We start from the raw sequence: 17,684 nt of genomic DNA, 5'->3' as shown, positions 1-17,684 counted from the left end.
TATTGGAGTATATATTGGAGGCGTGGCGATCTACATGCAGACATGTGCCTGCGCTCCCTGGACTTTGTGTGGCTGTCATGGCCCATAACAGGTAGGAACTAGTGTTAGGGACCACTCATGGAGGCGACCTTGACGTGGTGAGTGGCTTATTACGCTTTGGCCAAAATGTACACCAATGTCTCATTCAACATCCAGCATAGAGGCAGTGCAGACTGCTGGTTTGCAGAGTGCGATTGCATTTGTGTTTTTGTGTTTGTATCTGTATTTCACCATAGCAATGTGCACCTGCATAGGTTTGTGCTGACTGAACCCCCCACATTTTTTTCCTTTAGGTGTTCCACATGAATTTTAGCGAAATGGAGGGGAAATTTAAAAATTTGACTTTTTTGTGCAGATTTTCCAATTTAACCTATTTTTCCTGTAACACAGCAAGGGTTAACAGCAAAAAAAACCACCATATTCATTACCCTAATTCAGCAGCTCACAGAAACCACCTGTATGTGGTCATAAATCTCTTCATGGGAACACGGTAGAGCTCAGAATGAAAGGAGCGCCATGTGGTTTTTGGAGGGAAGATTTTGCTGGAATGCTTTTGGGACACCATGTCGTATTTGCAGACACCCAGAGGTACCTGAACAGTGAAAACCCCCCAAAAGTGACCCCATTTTAGAAACGACACCCCTCAAGGAATGTATTTAGGAGTGCAGTGATTGTTTTGGCCCCACAGGTGTTTTGCTAAATTTATCAACACTGAGCCATAAAATAAAAAAATAAATTTTTTAAAATGAAATGTAGCTTTACCCCTATAATTTGCTGTTTCACAAGGAATTCAAAGACACAATGCACCATGTGGTTTGTTATACATTTTCTCCTGAATACGGCAATACCCCATATGTGGTCATAAACTACTGTATGGGCACACAACAAGGCTTGGAAGGGAAGGAGAGCTATTCGAATTTTGGAGGGCAGATTTTGCTAGACAAATGCAGTGGCTTTGAGGTGAACCCAAAAAAGAAACCAGCTTGAAGTGATCCCATTTTGGAGACCACACCCTCAAGAAATTCATATAGGGGTATAGCAAGAACTTTTAATTTGTGGAAAGTGACACCCCTCATGGTATTCATCTAGGGGTATAGTGAGAATTTTTGGTTTCTGAGGTGACACCCCTCATGATATTCATCTAGGAGTCTTGTGAGAATTTATAGTGCGGTGACTGAGGGAAAGCTGGAAATCCCGCGCTGGAGGGGAGAGGGAACGGCAGATCCCACTACCAACCTACCCACCATTCCATAAAATATAGGCCCAAAAAAGCTTATCAAAACCTCAGAAAAAAAATGCTGAGGCAAATCATCTCTCCTGTATTCATTCCTCTCACCCAGCTATGCAAGCAAGATGAAAGAGACCCTTCCCTCTAGTACTTTTTCAGTTGCCAACAATATACTGAGTATTGTGGGAATATCTGTGGGTTTGCTTTTGGTGTTGCAATAATATTATAATTTGTTAGCTATGGCGCTGTTCAGATAGATCATCAGCATCTGATCGGCAGGGGTCAGACACCCGGGACCCCCGCCGATCAGCTGTTTGAGAAGGCAGCGATGCTCCAGGAGCGCTGCGGCCTTCTCACTGTTTACTGCAGGCCCAGTGACATCATGACTAGTATCAACTGGCCTAGGCGCGGCTAAGCTCTGTTCACTTGAATGGAGCTTAGCCGCGCCCAGGCCAGTTCATAGTAGTCGTGATGTCACTGGGCCGTTTGTTGGCTTGAGTGGTGGTCCCACGTACAGGGACAAGGGTACTGCTGCAATCATGGATTGTGGTTAAAATCAGGACGTCTCTCTCATCCCTATATTTCACAAGCAGCAGATTTTCGCTGCAGACAGTCCTGCTCTCTCCCACACTGATAGTCCCAGGAATGTTTTGGGGAGACCCCTCTGATTCTTAAGAATTGTGCCACAGGCTGCAGTGGCTCTAGACAAAAGGGCATTCAGCAAAGGGACACTATTATAGAAGTTGTCTATATATAAGTGATACCTTTTGTCTAGTAGAGGATGTGTAAGATCCCATACGATCTTGCCACTAACGTCTAGCGATGGGGGCATTCTGGGGGTCAAGTTTAGTGTCCTTCTCCTCATAGATTCGTAAACGGTAGGTAAACCCGGTGGCACTCTCACAGATCTTATAGACTTTAATACAATACCATAAGGGATTTATCTACAGCAATATTTTGCTCAGGTATATAAAATAGGGAAAAAATTGTAGAATAATGATTAATTAATTGCCTTATTTTATAGAGTCGAACAAAATTTGGGTCTTCAGGTGGTGGAAAGAGACTATTAGCAGTGAAGTGAAGGAATTTGAGGATAGTTTAAAAACGTGTTTGGCTCATAAGTGTGCGGTAGAGGGGGGTGCTATATAATATATCTGGGGACCAATAACTGTGAATACTTGGGTTTTTTATGATGCCAAAACTAAGAAATATACCCACAAAATATGCGTAGTTCTGCTGCATTTGTGCAGGTCCAATGTTGGCCTTTGGCATAGAAAGAGCTGGGATTCTAGTCAATGAACTGAGCAGCATAAATGTTCGTCTGCTCTACCATTACATTAATTAGGGAATCTGAAAAAAAAAAAGGTTAAAAAATTGATGGCCTTGAATCCTGTGGTGTCAAATTTAAGATCTAGGGTGGAACTAACATCAGGGAGTTGGGGGTTGCAATTGTCTGCTGCTACCCATGTCAGCTCAGGCAGAGCAGGACCTGCAACTCTACGGCACAGACTGGTTGGGGGATCAGTGTTGCCGGACTCGGATGAAGATGAAAGCAGAAACTGCTTCACCTTCACTGGCCGTGTCCGTATCAGAGCACAGTATTGTGTATGCCTCCTCAGCAGTAAAATTGCCTTCTGGCCATAATAGCGTCAGACTGTGGCGTCACAGAAATCGGTGGGTGGGTGGTGTGTGGGCAGATCAGAGGATTTATATCAGAGATCCCAGTGAGTGATCATTATTGATTTTTTTTACTTTTATTCTCACACAGAGCCTCTTCACAGCTGCAATCTCCTCTGATCTCCACAGTACGCGTCACAGAGGTTGGTCACTGGATGTGTGGAGGATTAGTGGGGATGGGCAGAACAGAGTTTTTTTTTTAAAGTTTTTTTAAAATAACTTTTTACAGCTTTTATGCCCAAAGCCTCTTCACAGGCTCCTCAGCTGCGATCTCCTCCTATCTTCTGTCTGACAAGCTCAGTGTCACGGAGGTGAGTGGGTGGATGTGTGGAGGAATACTGGGGTGGTGGATGGGCAGAACGGAGGGTTTTTATGTTTATATCTTCACACAGAGCCTCTTCACAGGCTGATGATCTCTGTGTCACGGAGGTGGGTGGGTGGATGTACGGCTGACTTGTAGGATGGCGGGTGGGTAGAACGGAGAGATTTTAGATAACTTTTTAACATCTTATTAATCTCTGCAGTTGCGATCTCCTTCTCTGACAAGCTCTCCGACAGAACGGAGCTTGTCAGAACTGGAGATGCTGGCAACTACAGCATTTAATGCTATGATTGGCCAGTATGCGCTGACTGGCCAATCACAGTTAACCCCCGGCACGTGAGCGCTGTTATTGGTCCTGTGCCAGAGAGCTATGCCGAGAAGCTGTCAGAGACAGTTGAGATCCTGTCCCTGTCACCATGGCTGACAATGCGGTGACAGGTTGAAGCTTGGACGTGACTGTACGTCCAAATGCAGTAAATGACTTGCAATTTGCACGTATAGTTACGTCCAAATGCGTCAAAGGGTTAACGTATGTATGCGATCAAACAAAAAATAGTTAAAAAGTTGTTTTTTTTAAATATATAAACATTCAAATCAACCCCCTTTCATCAAAATAAAAAAACAAGAAAAAAAAAAACATAGGCATTGCCACATCCGAAAATGCCCATACTATTAAAATATTACAATATTTATCCCATAAGGCAAACAGCCTAATGGAAAAAAAAAATTCAAAATGGCCAGTTCACTTATCATCGAAAAGTACAGGTCACCCCACAACAAATGAGCCCTCATACAGCTGCGTATACAAAACTACAAAAAAATAATAGAGGTCAATAAAAGAGCTGCTCCTAAATGTTAACTGTGCTCCCTCCCTGTCCTCCCATGGCCTTGCCCTCTCAACATTGCATTACACATGAATTTTCTGCCAGCACCAGAGAAAGAGGAGTGGACCCTACCCATAGGCGGGGAGGGAGCGGCCGGATACAGGTCTTAAGCCCATGCAAGCCAGCGGGCGGTGTCTTTTCTGAAGGGGGTCACATTGTGCCAATATGTTTGGAGAGACTGGGAACCAGCTGACATCACTGCCCACACGTGACTGCAGCCAAGGACTATTCCACCCTCATAACTCAAAGGAACTTTCATATACCCGGTAACTGACTTTTGCTCTGCTTTACCCTGTTGTACCTATATCACCTGTATCTGTAACCTCAGACCACTGTATATATTCTCTGTGTATATTGTGTCATCTAGTGTGCCCTTAATATTGTGCTATCTTGTATCTCGATCACGAATCCCCACGTCCGTGTTTCGGCCTAGTTATAAGCTACCGCGGGTTGGTTTCTCACCCTATATAATCCCTTTAGCGGACCGGGCTTATATCAAACGAGAAGCTGGTGTCAGATTTCCTGGGCGGAGGAGGCGCTGTTTCACTGCGGCAGTGAAAAGGCTCTCTAAGCCTGTTGCCTCTCTGTGCCCGTGTGGACAGGAGGTGTCTGTGTAAACTGTACCAAGCTGACCTTACCTGCTACTCTGGAGGGCGTAACGTCATGCTTTGGTAACCCGTGACCATACCGCGTCGCGTGAGCTCGACGTAGGTGATGTCAAGCGGGCACTAGGTCTGGTATTCGTCACATATTAGTGGCAGCAAAGTGGGATCCAGATACTAGTGTGTGGGACCCATACTCCCAGACACTAAGGACAACCAGCAGTAGCTTTTGCCACTGGAGCCTTAAGATCAGCTCAACACTAGAGAGCCTGAGTGCAAATATAATAAGGTGTGTGTGCATCAGGTTGCAGGCTGTGTCTGTGACCATCAGTTGCAATGACTGCCAGTATCACAAGGAGCAAAGCTAAGGCTACTTTCACACTTGCGGCAGAGGATCCTGATCAGTCTTAAAAATGTCTGATCAGTCGAAAAAATGCATTGAAATGCCGGATCCGTCGTTCCGGTGTCATCCGGCAAAACGGATCCGGCATTAACTTTTTTCACCTTTTTTTTCAGTCTGCGCATGCGCATAACGGAACGACGGATCCGGCATTCCGGTATTCTGAACGTCGGATCCGGCGCTAATACATCCCTATGGGAAAAAATGCCGGATCCGGCGTTCAGGCATGTCTTCAGTTTTTTTCACCGGAGAGAAAACCGTAGCATGCTGCGGTTTTCTCTTTTGCCTGATCAGTCAAAACGACTGAACTGAAGACATCCTGATGCATCCTGAACGGATTACTCTCCATTCAGAATGCATGGGGATAAAACTGATCAGTTCTTTTCCGGTATTGAGCCCCTGTGACGGAACTCTATGCCGGAAAAGAAAAACGCAAGTGTGAAAGTACCCTAATGAGATGGCAGATGCTTTGAATGGTGGTGGAGAGGACGCAGTCCAGATAATGGGCCCAGAGGAGTTGGAAGGCAACTTTCTTCAAGGCTAGGGGGGAGCACAGCCAAAGCTCCCCAAGGAGCAAGTTGCCGGAGGTGATGTCCGTGCTGGGCCTCACTCCACCTTCCCATCTCCCCAGCCAAGCCGGCTCGGCTGCTCTCCTACAAGCTGCCCTGGAGCATCTCCAGGACGGAGACTAGGCAGCCTCTGAGCTCCTCATGGCGGCTGAAGAGAGTCGGGAGAAAGCCGAGGCTGCATAACGTTGTTAGCAGACTGCAGAATGTTGCGAGCTGGCCGAGCGTGTGCACCAGCTACAAGTGCTCCAGCTCCAGCTCCAGCTCTAGCTCCAACTCCAGCAGCCCTCTCCAGCCCGATGTGAGTCGCCAGAGGTCCGGGTTCCCAAACTGCGGGCGGAGGACTTTCCCTTACTGGACAAAGATGGGCACCTGGACACCTTTTTGTTGGCATTTGAGACGGCCTGCCATGAGTACCAGCTTCCAGAGGACCTGTGGATCAGACTTCACACCACGGCTCAGGAGAAAAACCCTTAAAATCTTTGGCTACCTGCCCAGCGAGACCATCCTGAGCTATGAGGAGATCAAACAGACTCTGGTCAGGCAGTATAACTTAACCCCTGAGTTGTACCGGAAAAAGCTGAGGAATTTGCAGCGGGGTTCTACCCAGAGCTGGGCCGATCACATGCGGGCCTTGCTGAGAGCAGTCGACCAATGAAGGAGCTCATTGCCACAGAACAGTTCTTGTGGAATTGCCCAGAGAACCTACAGCAGTACCTCTGTGACCGGAAGCCAAAGGGGGCCACTGCAACAGCAGCCCTGGCTGATAAATACACCAGCAACAGGACTTCAGAGGCCTGGAAACCTGTTGGCTGGAGAGGGGGTAAGACACACTCTGCCCCTAGGCACCAGCCTCGGCTTCACTTTCCATGTCGGTGGGGGAACGACTTTGCCACCTGTGTAAACAGCCAGGACACTTCAAGGCCACGTGTCCCCAGCGCCCGAGGGACCCGTCCCAGTCATCGACCTGGAAACTGTCCACTGTGTTGTGTGTGGGTGGGGGTGGTGGGAGGTCCCATGACAATCTTCAACCGGTCACCGTGGGCCAGACCGTGGCCATGGGACTTAGAGACACCGGCGCTGAGATGACACTGGTATGGCCTGAACTGGTGGCACCCCTTGATTTACTGCCCGGGAGATCCCTTACTGTCTCCGATGTTGGAGGAGTAGAATTGGCACTGCCCGTCGCCATATTCTATTTGGACTGGGGCGCCGGTCGAGGAGTAAGGGAGGTGGGGGTATCCGCAAATATCCCCGCCAGAGCTGGGGATGGACCTGGGGCGTCCCCCCCTGATGATACTGTGAATGTACCTAACATGCCTGTTGATGGGGATGTGGGGTTGGGGGATGTAATGTGTACCTCTCCCCTCAGTGGGGAGAGGGTCATTCATGCCAGCTGTGCTGAGGCCCCAGGGTTTGGCCAACAAGCCTGCTGGAACCTGTTGTCCTCTGGTGTGGTGACTGAGGGGACAAGCAGGGGGCAGACAGCTGCGGGTGAGGAGGATGCAAATGAGGTCAGAGCTGTCCAATGAGAAGTAGGGCTGCCAGTGCAGGGTTCCTCCACAACTGGGATGTCAGAGGGGCAGGTTAGTCTGTCTGGACTGGGGACTTGGTCGGGAGCTGAGGGGAAGCAGGCACTCCCAGCGGTGACAGCGGCCATAGGGGCCCCTCAGGGGTCTGATGGCTTTCCCCCTTCCGACCAAGTGGCTACCGAGTTAGATGGAGGCCCAGAGACAGGTCCCAGGGACCTGACAGAGGACGTGGCAGTCACGTCCGGTCAGGGTTTTCAGGTGGCGATAGTGGCTAATGCCAGCCTGGACGCTCGCAAGGAGCAGGCGGCACAGCCTCCCTCGGACTCAGACCTTGAGCGGGTGGTCTGGGACCAAGGATGGCTTTACAGGGTCACGGTCCAGCAGGGCTCACCGGAAGAGTGGCCTGGGGACCGGCAGGTAGTAGTACTAACAGGGAACTTGGCAGTCTCGTCTATTCTGACCACGTCCCACCAGGGGTTTCAGATGGCACTAGGGGCTGGCGCCAGCTTGAAAGCTCTCACAGAGCAGGTGGCATGGCCTCCCTTGGATTCAGACCTGCAGAGGGCGGTCTGGGACCAAGGACGGTTGTGCCAGGAAACGGTCCAACAGGACTCACCAGAGGCGTGGACTAGGGACCGACAATTTGTGGTACCTTATCCGTTCATGGTTACATTTCTGTGGGCTGCGCATGAGATTCCGGTGACCAGATACCCAGGGGCCGCTAAGACAGAGGCCTGGATGGGAGATGTAGCCACCCCTGGGGCGTCGGTCATCGAGTGTGTCATGTGCATCCAGGAAAAGGTGCAGGCCTTGTCGTGGTTGGTAAGACAGTATGGGGCAAGCCCAGACTGACCAGAAGTGGAGGTACAACCAGGAGGCTTGTGAGAGGACCACCACGTGGGTCAGCAAGCGTGGATAGGGACAAGTGCAGTACGCCAGTCCTGCAGGGTGAGCGATTATGAGGTCACAGGGTACAGTTAACAGACCGAGGGGGTTGCTATTGGTACTCACAGTTTTTTATTTACCCTGGGCAGGCGTACAGCAGTGATGGAGAGGCTGGCACATATGCCTAATAGCTGGCTTTATCCTTGGGTAGGGAAACCTTCCTTTGGTATAAATCCTCTTGCTGTAAATATTCTTCTGCCCTTCAGCTGGATAAATTTGGCTCTGCTATGTACTTTACAAAATGCTAGATATCTTCAGGAGGCAACTTCTTCCCCTGGATTAACTTCTGAGCTTTACTTGCTCAGCACTTCAGGTAGGCTAGACTGCACTCCTCAGCCTCCTTGACTAGACTGGATTGACCCTTTCCTGTCTGGGCCTAACTATATATACTAGGGGGTTAACTAGCTCCCTCTACTGCCTAGGAGGAGGAACTTCACCCCCTAACAGGCCTGGTACACAGGAGACAACATGACAACACACATTATAATGCAATACAAAATACCAATCTCCCACAGGAGGTGGGGGCAACATGACCCTTGGTAGTGCCCACCCTTACGTAGTGGGACAAAAAGTAGGGGCAGCAGAAGCAGCATAGCATGGAACATATAAGGCTGTCTATAGGAAGTACTGGTAGTGGTAGTAGTGGCTGATGCGTAGTGTTAATAGTGGTGGCAGTAGGGGACTAGCAGCGAGGAGCAGCAGCTAAGGCGGCAGCCACAGCCATTTTGTATATGTTGGCAGGCAAGCAACAGCATGATCGTGACAGCAGCAGCCTTACAGAAGATGATGGTAGGCAGGCAGCTGAAGTGGCATGGTGGTGCCAGTGGCTTGATGGAGGCATCAGAACATGCTGGTAGGCAGGCTGCAGCAGTGGCATGATGGAGGCTGCAGCATCAGCCATATGGAGCATGTTAGTAGGAAGGCAGCAGTGGCATGATACAGGCAGCAGCAGCTGTACAGCACATGATGGTAGTTAGGCAGCAGCAGTGGCATGAAGGCAGCAGCGGCATGGCGCATGTAGCAGCAGCCATATAGAACATAATGGTTGGCAGGCTGCAGCATTGGCAAGATGGCAGCAGTGATGGAGGCAGCAGCAAGAGTCATACAGAACATGATGGTAGGTGTAGTTGGATGGTCACTGCACTTCTGCGAGTGAAGTTGCACGGGCAGAAAGAACTTAGTTTTCACTGCATATCAGAACTGGACTCCCACTGATTGGCAAAGGGTTGCCTTCTGCTTCATCCAAAGGATAGACGTTGGGATATTAGGCGAGAAACATCAGAGAAAAAAATAACCTGCAGCTGGAAGTATACAAGCTGGTGGTCATAGAGTTATGGTCTGGGGAATATTTGCATGGCATTCCCTGTCCCTGTCCCACTCATCCATGTGGAAGGCACGATCAACTGATTTGGGTATGAATCCATCTTTGCAGATAATGTGCACCTATACATGCTGATTGTCTTCCCTGAGGCGGATGGGATCTTCCAGCAACACAATGCGCCATCTCACACGGCTAGAAATGTCCAACACTGGTTGGAAGAGCATGAACAAGAATTCCAAGTACTACCCTGGCCAACTAATTTCCCAGACTTGAACCCAATTGAGCATCTGAGACAGCATGGCCCTGCGCCTTATTGAATCACTCCTAGCCCATCTAGCTGCTGTCTGTGCTGCATATGACGGTTGCTCTGGATATAAACTGGTGGTTATAATAGTGTGACTCGTCTGGGCATTTTAAAGGGGTTGTCCAGGCACATTGTCCACCTAATTTGACACCTACTGGTAAATTGCCAAACCTACTGTATGACGTCCAGTGAGTATTATGCGCAGGTCCTATTCTAAAATGGGAACTGTGCACGAAACTGGTGCCTCTGCAACTGTAGCGTAGTTGAATTTCTACACAGCCAGTATCAGATCAGACCCTTTTGAAGAGTCCTAATTTCAAAGGTGTTTTACACAGAAAACGGTTTAAATATTATACATATACTTATTGTATAACTTGGGAAACCTGTACTTACATGCATTGTACAATTAACTGGAAAAAGGTAGTTATTAAAAAATAATAGTGATTGTGATTGCTGCATGCTGGGTCAGTCTTAAACACACCATGCAAATCTAACTGTATTATTACAATGCAATGTACCTCAGTATCTTTTCATGTGTCTATTGTCTATAGACACATGAAAAGATACTGAGGTACATTGCATTGCAATAATACAGTTATATTTGCATGGTGTGTTTAAGACTGACCCAGCATGCAGCAATCACAATCACTATTATTTTTTAATAACTACCTTTTTCCAGTTAATTGTACAATGCATGTAAGTACAGGTTTCCCAAGTTATACAATAAGTAAAGCACAAAGTACAATGTTTGTCTCATGTTACTTTATACATGTCCTGTTGGTATTTAGAAATTGTTACCATTTGGCAGCTTCTATAGATTTTTTAAAATGAGAATATACAAGGAAATTTCCACAACCTGGCATATAATAATCCATAAAATACAGTAATGTGGCATGATATAACGTGGAATTTCACAAGATATTTTTCATTATCATTAATTTTGTGTTTTCTCTTTGACTCACTAACCTTACAGGTCGTTTTTATATACTTATTTATTAATGTTCAAAATGCAGAATATCAGATTATTTGGCAGATATCAATTCCTTTTAATGACTGTATTCTACTATAACTGCACCATATATATTAAAGGGCATCTGTCAGGAGGATCTACCCTGTCAAACTAGGCATAGTAGGGCTGCCGCAGCTCCGTCCGGTTCTTCCCTTGATTCATGGTGCATTTAGGAGAAATCAGGTTTATACACAATTAGGTCTTAAATGCACTAAGAGGCAGGAGCTAGCCACTTAGTGCACAGTTTAGCTCCTCCTTAACATCTCTGCCAGGGGAGATATCAAATCAAAAGCCTGGTCTTGACAATCAAGTGATTTGGAAAGCAGAAGGAAAGAGATAAGGTGGCATGGGCCTGCCCTTGGTTCACTACTGCACTTAAGCCCTAGTTTGTGTATTGTTTAAAACACTAATAAGAGGGAAATTTATCAAAAGTTTTTTAAAGGAAAACTGGTTTAGTTGCCCATAGCAACCAATCAGATTCCATATTTCCTTCTCCAAATAAGTTCTGAAAAATCAGTCTGTAATCTAGTTTTTATGGGCAACTAAGGGCTTTTTCACACTTGCGTTGTCTGGATCCGTCGTGTACTCAATTTGCCGGAAGTGCCCGCCGGATCCGTAACACCGCAAGTGAACTGAAAGGATTTCAAGACTGATCCGTCTTCAAAATGCGTTCAGTGTTACTATGGCAGCCAGGACGCTATTAAAGTCCTGGTTGCCATAGTAGTAGTAGTGGGGAGCGGGGGAGCAGTATACTTACCGCCCGTGCGGCTCCCGGGGCGCTCCAGAATGACGTCAGAGCGCCCCATGCGCATGGATGACGTTATCCATGCGATCACGTCATCCATGCGCGTGGGGCGCCCTGACGTCACTCTGAAGCGCCCCGGGAGTCGCACGGACGGTAAGTATACTGCTCCCCCGCTCCCCACTACACTTTACCATGGCAAACAGGACTTTAGCGTCCTGGCAGCCATGGTAACCATTCAGAAAAAGCTAAACGTCGGATCCGGTAATGCGCCGAAACGACGTTTAGCTTAAGGCCGGATCCGGATTAATGCCTTTCAATGCGCATTATTTCCGGATCCGGCCTTGCGGCAAGTGTTCAGGACTTTTGGCCGGAGCAAAAAGCGCAGCATGCTGCGGTATTTTCTCTGGCCAAAAAACGTTCCGGTCCTGAACTGAAGACATCCTGATGCATCCTGAACGGATTTCTCTCCATTCAGAATGCATTGTGATAATCCTGATCAGGATTCTTCCGGCATAGAGCCCCTAGGACGGAACTCTATGCCGGAACAGAAGAATGCAAGTGTGGAAGAGCCCTAAGTCAGTTTTCCTTTACTCCACTTTTGAAAAAAAATCCCCCATTTCTTCTAGATGTCACAATAGATCTGGGGAAGGAAGGCATCACTTTAATCAGCTGAGAAATCCCTACCAGGCATTATGACTGGTTTGATATTGTTGATCCTGATGACAGATGTCTTTTAAGGTTCAGAGGAGTAGCCAGTGGGGGTGGGGGTGGGGGGGTTAAGTGTTATGGTTTTTTTGAGGTGCCACAAAGCCACTCTGCCTTGGTCAGAGTATATGGATACAGGGCTAGGGCAGTGAACTGAATCTCAAGGAAAGCTTATCTACAACTCTACTCCCTTTTCAAATGGGGTATTAAATGCAGATTGATGGGGGGGGGGGACTAACATTTTTGTACACACGTTAAGTGAATTGATGTATTGTATGACCCTTTATATAGGGGATGTTAAGCCGTTACTTGAATAGAATGTGGAGCTACAAGTGTCAGCTTGAAGCCCCCATCAGAAGATTTTAGTTCACTTTATTTCACTGTATTTTACTTTATTCTATTTTTACTTTATAATAGTCCTTGGTGGACAAACGGACTTCTAGTAATACCAATTCCGATCCTGGAATTCAGCTCCAGTTAGGAATCCATGACTATGTATTATAGATCCCTCACTGTCCCAGAAATCACAGCTCCATCAGAGATGACTCCTATATAAGGAAGTTGTTTGACACTCACTGTTCAACTACTGAAGAAGGGGCACTTTCAGCCCCGAAACACGTCTGGCATTGGACAGTGAGGGTTCGAATTTCAGACATAACACCGACATAACACAGCGGACTTGTCTGTTATATTCAGCGAAAGCAGGAGAACTCAGCCGGTGGAATATGAGGACCCAGTTTCCTGCAAACTCCCGGTACCTCTGAACTTGGATTGAGGTTACAATATAGCCCCGTTGAGGATTGATACAGAGGGGCATATGAGAGTGAATGACACATGCCATCATATGTAAAGATCATATTTTAAAGTGTTTATGCAGGTTTTTTTTTTAGTACATATCTGTACATTTTATTGATTTCGTATCTACATATTTCCTACATATTCTTACCTGTTTATATGTTCGTTCTGCCACGCACATCATGAAGAAGAATATCCATGTGAGACAGATGCGAAGCACCAGATTAATGAATGACATAATGAAGAGCAGAGGCGTTGGGGGTCCACCACAGAAGATTGCCAGATACTCCCTGCTGGTCAGTGAAAAGATCTTTTCCATGTCCCGTTGACATAAATGAAAGAAAAAAGGGAATGCACTCAAAGCCATAGTGACCATATTTCCTAGCATCTGGTATCCCACACCATGTTCATAGGAGCCAACCTGGACATGACAAAACAAACTATCAGTTTTTATTTAAAATACAATTACAAAGCATCCTACATCACTCTGTTACTTTGATTCTTATAGCAACATGGCTGCTTAGTGCAAGGCTTTACTATTTTTGCTACATTTGTAAATGTATATATGTATGTTTCAGAAAACCTTTTTAAAGAAATAGTAAATAAAAGTAAAAACTAAATGTGGAAAAAAAAAGATTATAATTGCCTCAATCTGTAAGAGACATATGGAGAATGTCATTGTTTATATGCGTCTCAGCCTCTTCTTTCTGACATAGTGCTTTGTGCTACACCATATCACAGAGGTATTCACCCCTAATACTGCATCCAATAGAACATGGCATGATCTTTTTCTTCAAGATTCCATATGAATTAGCAAGAAAAAAATGTTTGTATAGCTCTATATGAAATTTTAGTTACACCCACAGATTGTTATGAGCTCATAGACTAATGGACTGCATTATCACTACCACACAAGTTTTTTTTTAGCAGAGATATTATATGGTTGTGTGCATAACGCCTAAAAGACTACTTTTAGGAACATTGGAGCAAAAAAAGAAAAATGGCATGAAGGGTAACGTGCCTCTTTTTCCTTCAAATGTTTGAGGTTATGTCATCTTAACTGGTCTTATATCATAATGATTTATTTGGAGACCAGGGGCATACATGGAAATCATAGGACACCTTCGCAAAACTCAGAATAGACCCTACTACCCACTGAGAGGTCCAACAAATGTACTACTACTGCTAGTTATTGAATCTAGGGTAGGCTTAAAAATAATTACAGTCTGGACCTGCTGTTGTTCTCCAACAAATACATTAATAAATCTCTTCCACGGGGCTCAAGATTCCCTTCACGGTACAGAATAAAACTCTGTCTGCAGCTACCACCAGGGCAAGCTTATGGAATATAGAATTAATAGATTATTGCGTGTGCAAGGTAAGAACTTTCTTTCTTATAAAATTATTAGTAACCTATTAGTGTGCAACCACATATGTACACCCACTACTAAAGAACTCTAATCCTTGTGTAATGTTTATCCAGAACTCTATATAGTGCATTAGGAAAGTCTTCAGACCCTTTCATTTTTTTTTTCATGTTTTATGTTACAGCCTTGAGCTAAAATGAAAAAAAAAAAAAAAAAAAAAAAAAATATCTAGTTTTAAAAAACTGAAAAATAAACTAAACTAGAATTTCACATAGATACAAGTATTTAGAACCTTTGCTATGACACTTGAAATTTATCTTTGGGGACCTCTCATTTTTCCTGATAATCTTTGAGAAGTTTCTACACCTCAATTAGAGTCCACCTGTGGTAAATTTAGTTCATTGTACATTATTTGGAACTGGACTCCCGCATATCAGAGCAAAACCCAAGAAAGGGTACAGAAAATTTCTGGTGCACTGGAAGTTCCAAAGAGCACCGTAGCCTTCATAATTCTTAAATGAAAGAAGTTTGGAACAGCCAGGACTCTTCATTGAGTTGGCTGCCCCACCAACCTAAGAATTCTGGGGACGAGGGCCTTGGTAAGAGAGGTGATCAAGAACCCAGTGGTCACTCTGAGCTCCAAATATCCTGTGTGCAGATGGGAGAAACTTCCAGAAAGCAACCATCACTGCAGCATTCTATCAATTTGGATTTGATGGTAGAGTGGCCAGAAAGAAGCCTCTCCTCGGTAAGACATATGAAAGTTTACAAAAAAAAAGCACCTCTCAGACAGAGGGAATCAAGATTCTTTGGTCCGAAAAAAACAAGATGGAACTTTTTGGCTTCAATTCTAAGCATCATATTTGGAGGAAGCCAAGCACTAACATCCCTACAATGCAGTGTTTTTCAGCAGATGGGGCAGGGAGACTTGTCAGGGTTGAGGGAAAGCTGAATTGAGCACAGATATATTCTTAATGAAAACCTGATCCAGTATTCTCTGGACCTCAGACTGGGCCGAAGGTTTACCTTCCAAGAAGACAATGACTCTAAGCACACAGACAACATAACACAAGAGTGGCTTAGGGACAACTCTATGAATGTCCTTGGGTGACCCAGCCAGAGCACTGACTTAATTCCAATCAAACAACTCTGGAGAGACCTGAAAGTGTCTGTCCACCAATAGTCCTCATCTAGCGTGATAGAGCTTGGAGAAGATCTGCAGAGAAAAATGGCAGAAAATCCCTAAATCCAAGTGTGCAAACCTTGTGGCATTATACCCAAGAAGACTGGAGGCTGTAATAGCTGACAAAGGTTCTTCAACTAAGTACTGAGAGAAAAGGTCTAAATACTTGTCAATGCAAGATTTTAGTTTTTCTTTTTCAATAAATTAGGTAAGATTTCAAACATTCTGTTTTCACTTTGTTATTATGGGGTATTGAATGCAGATCGATAGGGGAAAACCAGATTTTTTTTATTTTAGCACAAGGCCACAACATAAAATGTAAAAAAAAAGTAAAAGTGTCTGAAGACTTTCGGAATGCACTGTAGATGCTCATGGAGAAGATAAATAGTAGTGTGTTTCTCTTCAATATATGAGTGGTGTTGAGTCATCGTTGTTATAAATGGCAGCAGTTATACTTTATATTCTGTACTTTTACTTATCATTCTTTGTAATTGCTCTGTTTTGTTGATCTGGCATTTCCATGCTTGCTATACAAAGAAACGGATCGAGAGAACAGCTGCTCTTAAACATGATAGGTAAATTAATTAATAGGAATCCTAATGGCATGTACATGAAGGAAGAAAATAAGTCTAGAGAATTGAGGAGCCATACATTTCATTAATGTGATAATTACTGCTTTAACCTTTTCCCTATTCACTTCACAATGCCTCACATACCCAGTTAGAATGTCAGGATGGATTCTTTGAAGGTCAGTACAACAATGAAAATGATGAATAGATCAAAGAAGCATATGGTCCTAAAACCTTGTGCAAAGTTTTGTTAAAAGAAGTGCGTTGCCTACACACAGTAGTGAACTCAATGTAAATTTGTAATTAAGACCTAGACCTTAAAGGGGTATTGTCATCTGAATATATTATGGCATAGCACTAGTATATCATAATTATCAGCACAGGTCCTACCCTAACAGCCACCACATCTAGAAAATGAAGGGATCCTGTTTCTGTTTCCTGAACAGCAGGTAACCAGGAGCATGAAGATTACTGGGACACTCAAGGTCGGTAACATAGTACATAAGACCAAAAAGAGACATTTGTCCATCCAGTTCGGGCTGTCATCCTGAAAGTTGATCCAGAGGAAGGCAAAAATATATATACTGTGAGGTAGAAGCCAATTTTCCCTACTTTAGGGGAATAAAAAATTCCTTCCCGACTCCAATCAGGCAATCAGAATGACTCCCTGGATCAACAACCCATCTCTAGTAGCTATAGCCTGTAATATTATTACTCTCCAGGCCCCTCTTGAATTCCTTTATTGGACTTACCATCACCACCTCCTCAGGCACAGAGTTCCATAGTCTCACTGCTCTTACCGTAAAGAATCCTCTTCTATGCTTGTGTACAAACCTTCTTTCCTCCAGACGCAGAGGATGTCCCCTCGTCTCACTGCTCTTACCGTAAAGAATCCTCTTCTATGCTTGTGTACAAACCTTCTTTCCTCCAGACGCAGAGGATGTCCCCTCGTCACAGTCACAATCCTGACTCATAAATAGATGATGGGATAGATCTCTGTACTGACCCCTGATATATTTATACATAGTTATTAGATCTCCCCTCAGTCGTTTTTTTTCTAAAGTGAATAACCCTAATTTTGATAATCTTTCAGGGTACTGTAGTTGCCCCATTCCAGTTATTACTTTAGTTGCCCTCCTATGTACCCTATCCAGCTCTGCTATGTCTGTCTTGTTCACAGGAGCCCAGAACTGTACACGGTACTCCATGTGTGGTCTGACTAGCAGTTTGTAAAGTGGTAGGACTATGTTCTTATCACGGGCATCTATGCCCCTTTTGATGCAACCCATTATCTTATTGGCCTTGGCAGCAGCCGTCTGATACTGTTTTTTGCAGCTTAGTTTGCTGTTTATTAAAATTCCTAGATCCTTTTCCATGTCAGTGTTACCGAGTATTTTACCATTTAGTATTTACGGGTGACTTGCATTATTCTTTCCCATGTGCATAACTTTACATTTGTCAGTGTTAAACCTCATCTGCCACTTATCTGCC

The 17,684-nt window shown here is 45.1% G+C and overlaps 1 protein-coding gene across 3 annotated transcripts in view; it reads right to left on the bottom strand.

Moving 5' to 3' along the window:
- Window positions 1-17,684, bottom strand: part of PHTF1 (putative homeodomain transcription factor 1) — a 272,612-nt gene that overhangs the window by 53,890 nt on the left and 201,038 nt on the right. For all 3 annotated transcript variants that reach the window (XM_044283480.1, XM_044283481.1, XM_044283482.1), the window contains one exon: window positions 13,226-13,495. In XM_044283480.1, the coding sequence (XP_044139415.1) occupies window positions 13,226-13,495 (270 nt within the window). The remainder of the gene's footprint in view (window positions 1-13,225; window positions 13,496-17,684) is intronic.

The sequence above is a fragment of the Bufo gargarizans genome, chromosome 3 (assembly GCF_014858855.1).
Source record: "Bufo gargarizans isolate SCDJY-AF-19 chromosome 3, ASM1485885v1, whole genome shotgun sequence".
NCBI lineage: Eukaryota > Metazoa > Chordata > Amphibia > Anura > Bufonidae > Bufo > Bufo gargarizans.
This window is presented reverse-complemented; position numbering and strand designations above follow the sequence as displayed.